Raw genomic sequence first — 6,875 nt, forward strand, 5'->3', positions numbered from 1 at the left:
TTTTTTGTATTTTTAGTAGAGATGGAGTTTCATCGTGTTAGCCAGGACGGTCTCCATCTCCTGACATCGTGATCCGCCCACCTCGGCCTCCCAAAGTGCTGGGATTACAGGTGTGAGCCACCGCGCCTGGCCTCTTTATGAGTTTCTTTTTTTTGAGATGGAGTCTCACTCCTGTCACCCAGGCTGGACTGCAATGGTGTAATTTCGGCTCACTGCAACCTCCGCCTCCCTGGGTTCAAGCAATTCTCCTGCTTCAGCCTCCCAAGCAGCTGGGATCACAGGTGCCTGCCACCACACCCAGCTGATTTTTGTATTTTTAGTAGAGACGGGGTTTCACCACGTTGGCCAGGCTAGTCTCGAGCTCCTGACCTCAGGTGACCCACCTACCTTGGCCTCTCAAAGTGCTGGTTTTACAATTGTGAGCCACTGCACCCGGCTCTTCTATGAGTTTCTTGTTGATTTGCAACAGCTCTTTATAGAATAAAGACACAATCATCATGGGTCATGTCAAGAACTCCTCCTAGTCATCTGCCTTTTAATTTATAGGATTTATTCATGTCATATATTTATAATGTTTAGATCATCGAATCTGTCTTTTCCTTTGGGCTCATATAATGGTTTTTATGCTGAAAAAGTCCGCCCCCATCCTATCATCAGGGGCCAAGCAAATTCTGGCCCATCACATCCTTTTGCAAATAAAATTCACTGGAACCCAGCCATGCTCATTCACTTACGTAGGGTCTGTGGCTGATTTTGTGCTACGACACAAGAGCTGAAGAGGTTCTCTGCATAGACTGTGTGACCTGCACAGCTGAAGCAATCTATTTTTTTTTTTTTTTTTTTTTGAGACAGAGTCTCACTCCTGTCACCCAGGCTGGACTGCAATGGTGTAATTTCGGCTCACTACAACCTCCGCCTCCCTGGGTTCAAGCAATTTTCCTGCTTCAGCCTCCCAAGCAGCTGGGATCACAGGTGCCTGCCACCACGCCCGGCTGATTTTTTTGTATTTTTAGTAGAGACGGGGTTTCACTGTGTTCGCCAGGATGGTCTCGATCTCCTGACCTCGTGATCCGCCCACCTCGGCCTCCCAAAGTGCTGGGATTACAGGCATGAGCCACCGAGTCCAGCTAGAAGCAATCTATTTTGGAGGTTGTTTTTTTTTTTTTTTTTTGGAAACAAGATCTCAATCTTTTGCTCAAGCTGGGATGCAGTGGCGCAATCTCAGCTCACTGCAGCCTCGGCCTCCTGGGCTCAAGTGATCCTCCTGCCTCGGCCTCCTGAGTCGCTGTGACTATAGGCACGTGCTAACACACTCAGCTCATTTTTTTATTTTTACTTTTTTGTAGATGGGGTATCTCACTACATTGCCCAGGCTGGTCTTGAACTCCCTGAACTCAATTGATCCTCAAGCCTCGGCCTCCTGAAGTGCAAGAATTACAGGTGCAAGCCACCACGCCCAGCATTAAGATACCTAGTATCAGCCAGACGCAGTGGCTCATGCCTGTAATATCAACACTGGGAGGCCGAGGAGAGCGGATCACCGGAGGTCAGGGGTTTGAGACCAGCCTGACCAACACGATGAAACCCCATCTCTACTAAAAATACAAAAATAAGCCAGGTGAGGTGGCAAGCACCTGTAATCCCAGTGACTCAGGAGGGTGAGGCAGGAGAATTGCTTGAGCCAAGGAGGCAGAGGTTGCAGTGAGCAGAGATTATACCACTGCACTCCAGCCTGGGCAACAGAGCAAGATCCTATCTCAAACAAACAAACAAACAAAAACCAAGATACCTATTCTCTGGCCTTTTATAGGGAAGTTTGCTCTCATCCATCTGAATGGCTCACAGTATGTGGCACATAGAAGGGAGGAACCAGACCAGGCGCAGGGGCTCACACCTGTAATCCCAGCACTTTGGGGAACAGAGGCAGGCAGATCACCTGAGGTCAGGAGTTGGAGACCAGCCTGGCCAACATGATGAAACCCCGTCTCTATGGTGAAATCCTGTCTCTACTAAAAGTACAAAAAGTAGCCAGGCATGGTGGCAGGCGCCTGTAATCCCAGCTACTCAGGAGGCTGAGGCAGGAGAATCACTTGAACCTGGGAGGCGGAGGTTGCAGTGAGCCAAGATGGTACCACTGCACTACAGCCTGGGGGACAAGAGCAAAACTCCATCAAAAAAAAAAAAAAAAAGAAGAGAGGAACCGAATGCCAGGCATCACTGTGTTCTACCAAGCTCCTAAGGAGACTATCACTTGCTGGACATGAGGCCCAAAACAGAACCAAGGACTCGGCAGATGTGTGCCGGCCAGGAAATAAGAAGGTTGATTCCACGAACCTGTTGGTGTTGGTGAGTTTCTGATCACAAGACTGTTCCGCGGTCCTCTTGTTGCCGGAAAGATCTCGGCCACCACTACCTGTGTATGTGAAAAAATTCCCATTGTCCTGAAACAGATAAGAAGGCTGGGTGAACCCTCTGCAGAGGCAAAAAGAGAGACTGCATCGAAAGCAAACCCCCCAGGATGGCTACTTTCAAAGAAACAGGAAATAACAAGTGTTGGTGAGAACATGGGGAAATTGGAGCGCTTTGTGAACTGTCGGTGGGACTGCAGAATGGTGAAGCAACTGTACAGTGTGGTGCGTCATCAAGAAACTAAACAGAGGGCCAGGCACGGTGGCTCACACCTGTAATCCCAGCACTTTGGGAGGCTGGGGCGCGAGGATCACTTACACCCAGGAGTTCAAGATCAGCCTGGGCAACATGGCGAAACCCCATCACCACAAAAAAAAATACAAAAATTAGCTTGGCGTGGCCGGGCGCGGTGGCTCACGCCTGTAATCTCAACACTTTGGCAGGCCAAGGCAGGTGGATCACGGGATCAGGAGATCGAGACCATCCTGGCTAACACAGTGAAACCTCATCTCTACTAAAAAATACAAAAAAAAAAAAAATTAGCCAGACGTGGTGGCGGGCGCCTGTGGTCCCAGCTACTTGGGAGGCTGAGACAGAAGAATGGTGTGAACCCAGGAGGCGGAGCTTACAGTGAGCCAAGATCGCGCCACTGCACTCCAGCCTGGGCAACAGAATGAGACTCTGTCTCAAAAAAAAAAAAAAGAAATTAGCTTCGCGGCTGGGCATGGTGGCTCACGCCTGTAATTCCAGCACTTTGGGAGGCCGAGGTGGGCAGATCACGAGGTCAGGAGTTCAAGACCAGCCTGAACAACATGGTGAGACCCTGTCTCTACTAAAAATGCAAAAATTAGCTGGGCGTGGTGGCAGGTGCCTGTAATCCCAGCTACTTGGGAAGCTGAGGCAGGAGAATCACTTGAACCCAGGAGGCGGAGGTTGCAGTGAGCCGAGATCGCACCACTGCACTCCAGCCTGGTGACAGAGTGATACTCCATCTCTAAAAAATTAGCTTGGCATGGCAGTGCATAATGCCTGTAAGTCCCAGCTTCTTGGGAGGCTGATGTGGGAGGATCACTAGAGCCCAGGAGGCAGTGGCTGTAGTGACTTGTGATCACACCACTGCACTTCAGCCACAATGAGACTCAGTCTCCAAAAAAAAAAAAAAAAGAAAAACATTCAACATAGAATTATCACAGGACCCTTGAATTCCACCTCTGGATATACACCCAAAAGAACAGAAAACAGGGGCTGGAGATACTTGTACAGCCATGTTCATAGCAGATCTATTCACAGCAGTCGAAAGGGGAAGGAACCCCAGTGCCCACGGACGGACAGACAGATCAACACAGCGAGGTCCCTCCACACAGAATAGGACTCGGCCGTGAACGAAAGGGGAACCCTCACACGTGCGACAACATGGACAAAGCAAGGACGTCGGGCTCAGGAGAGGAGCCAGGCACGTAAGGACACACGCTGTGTGATTCCACTCCTAGGAGGTCTCCAGAGTCGTCAGAGTCACAGAGGCAGGAAGCAGGTTGGGGGGTGCCAGGGACTGGGAGGGGGTGGGGAGCAAGTGCTTCATGGAGGTGACGTTTCAGGTTGGGAAGATGAGAAAGTTCTGGAGATGGTGGTGGTGATGGTTGCATAGCAATGGGAATATACTTCATGCCACTGGGAACTGAGCATTTAAAAAACGCTAGGATGGGCAACGTTGTTGTATGTATTTTACCACCATCCAAAAAAATACAGCAACCCTCCCCCTCGCCTCCCATGCACACACTCACCACGTCATCCTCGTAGCCCCCCGCCAGGACTAGGGAGTACGCTCCGTCGTTGCTCCGGCCATGGATGCCAGCCACGTGGGGCCGATGGACGCCCGACTCGCTGACCTGAGGATGCCACCAAGACATACATGGTGTCCTCTGCAATGACTGCAGCAGAGAAGCTCCACCGCCCTCCTCCTCCCTACCCCGTGGAGCCAGTGGCCTCACTTTTACGCCAAACGTGTCAGGCCTGCGAGTGGCCTACTACGTGTGCTGCTTGGCCAGAGATGGCCAATTTGAGCTGCACCATGAGAACAGCTGGCATGAAAGCCAGTCCCATCAAGCGTGCACGGGGCAGCCTCACTGCTGATCCCAGATGCTCCACTTCGGCCTCCAGAAGGTGGGGGTGACGGCCGGGCACGATGGCTCACACCTGTAATCCCAGCACTTTCAGGGGCCAAGGTGGGTGGATCACTTGAGGTCAGAAGTTCAAGACCAGCCTGGCCAACAAGCTAAAACCCCGTCTCTACTAAAAATACAAAAATTAGCCAGGCATGGTGGCGTGTCTCTGTGATCCCAGCTACTGGGGAGGCTGAGACGGGAGAATCGCTTGAACCCAGGAGAGGGAGGTTGCAGTGAGCGGAGACCACGCCACTGCACTCTAGCCTGGGCAACGGAGCAAGACTCCATCTCAAAAAAAAGAAAAGTGGGGGTGACGAGTATCTGGTGGGACTGAGTTCTAAATGAGGTTATGATATACAAGCCGGCCTGGCCAGGTGCGGTGGCTCAAGCCTGTAATCCCAGCACTTTGGGAGGCCGAGATGGGCGGATCACGAGGTCAGGAGATCGAGACCATCCTGGCTAACACGGTGAAACTCCGTCTCCACTAAAAAATACAAAAAACTAGCCGGGCGAGGTGGCAGGCGCCTGTAGTGCCAGCTACTCAGGAGGCTGAGGCAGGAGAATGGTGTGAACACGGGAGGCTGAGCTTGCAGTGAGCTGAGATCCGGCCACTGCACTCCAGCCTGGGCGACAGAGCGAGACTCCGTCTGAAAAAAAAAAAAAAGCCGGCCCTCATTGGGCCGGTTGAGGTCCAGCCTGCCACTCACTCCACAGAATGCCCTGAGAGGCCCTGGCCTAAACACGGGGCCCCGGCCAGCTGCTGAGCCCTAGAGATACAGTGCTGCCCCAGGAGCTCCTAGCCGCTGCACACCTGGCCCCATGAACTCCATGAGGAGGCCCAGCTCATCCACCCAGCTCAGTGCGTCTCACCCAGGGGCAGTTCTGCCTCCTAGGGGACACTCAGATGTCTGGAGACGTTTCTGGTTGTCATGACTTGGGGCGACGTGAAGTGGGTGGGGGCCAAGGACGCTGCTCAGCACCCTGCAGCGCCCAGGATGGCCCTGCCCAAGAGAACCACCTGGCTCCAATGTCACTAGTGCCAAAGTGTCTCGTCTGCCGTGACACACAGCCCACAGCTGACAGCACCCAGCACTGTCAACGCCCAGTCACAGGTGGGAGCTGCCCCAGTGACAGATCACAACCAGGGCTGAGACAGGTCCCTTTTAGCAGCTGTCACCCCTTCCCTGGGAGAGGAGCTTTGGTAATGACCTTATGTGCCTCCGAGCAGAGGAGCACCAGCCCCCGCTCCCAAGGACTGATTTCAGGTCTCTGGTAAAATAAGGAGTGAACCCAAACCTGCACACTTTCCACACCCCTCTGCGGCCAGACAAGGCACCGCTGGGACCTGGTAACCACCCTGACTCCTGGCTGGCCGAGGCCAGGAGAAAACTGCCCCCAGAAAAGCAGGATGAGCCCGCGTGGCCCCTGGAGCCCCGGGACGCTGCAGGTACCTGGACTCGGAAACGCCACATGGTGCCCACGGGGATCCCTGGGATGGGTCCGTAGTGGTTGGACGGGACGATGGTGCATTCCTTGGTGCGGCCCACACAGGCCATGCCCTGTCCCAGGCGCAGACACAAAGAACAACAGCGTGAGCCGCGGGGGTTGGCAGGTGGGGAAGAGCCGCGGGCATGTGGGGAGGACCCGCCTCACCTTGCCCCAGTCCCGCTGCGAGGACGATGTGGCTGAGGCCATCTTCGCCTTCTTCTTGCTCTCTCTGAGCCGCTCTCCCGCCAGCACCACCTCACTAGCATCATTCCGGCACTCAGGGCAGTACCTGTGGGGTCGGGATTGTCACTGCCCACGCCCAGCCTGGCAGACGTCTCAGCCAACACGTGCCCTCCGCCCATGCGTCACGGACACAGCTCTCCCCGCCTAGCACCCCTTCCATCCTGCCCTGTCCACACTGCGGGCCACCTGGCACACGCACGAGGCTGTTTACATTTAAATTCATTCAAACTAAGCCAGGCACGGGGGCTCACGCCTGTAATCCCAGCACTCTGGGAGGTCAAGGCAGGCAGATCACCTGAGGTCAGGAGTTCAAGACCAGCCTGGCCAACATGGTAAAACCCCATCTCTACTAAAAATACAAAACTTAGCTGGGTATGGTGGTGGGCACCTATAATCCCAGCTACTCAGGAGGCTGAGGCAGGATAATCACTTGAAACCAGGAGGCAGGGGTTGCAGTGAGCCGAGGTTGCACCACTGCACTGCAGCCTTTTTTAAAGGATAGAGTGAGATTCCATTGAAAGAAAGTAAAGAAAGAAAAGAAAGGGAGGGAGGAAGGGAGGGAAGGGGAGGGGA

At 53.6% G+C, this 6,875-nt stretch overlaps 1 protein-coding gene across 6 annotated transcripts in view; it reads right to left on the reverse strand.

The window, feature by feature from the left end:
* The window catches only part of UHRF1 (ubiquitin like with PHD and ring finger domains 1), a 67,217-nt gene that overhangs the window by 19,146 nt on the left and 41,196 nt on the right, over positions 1 to 6,875 (reverse strand). For all 6 annotated transcript variants that reach the window (XM_026455521.1, XM_026455522.2, XM_026455524.2 and 3 more), the window contains 4 exons: positions 6,225 to 6,348; positions 6,023 to 6,130; positions 4,191 to 4,295; positions 2,335 to 2,441 (listed from right to left, as the gene is read on the reverse strand). In XM_026455521.1, the coding sequence (XP_026311306.1) occupies positions 2,335 to 2,441; positions 4,191 to 4,295; positions 6,023 to 6,130; positions 6,225 to 6,348 (444 nt within the window). The remainder of the gene's footprint in view (positions 1 to 2,334; positions 2,442 to 4,190; positions 4,296 to 6,022; positions 6,131 to 6,224; positions 6,349 to 6,875) is intronic.

Source organism: Piliocolobus tephrosceles, chromosome 21, assembly GCF_002776525.5.
Source record: "Piliocolobus tephrosceles isolate RC106 chromosome 21, ASM277652v3, whole genome shotgun sequence".
Classification (NCBI taxonomy): Eukaryota; Metazoa; Chordata; class Mammalia; order Primates; family Cercopithecidae; genus Piliocolobus; species Piliocolobus tephrosceles.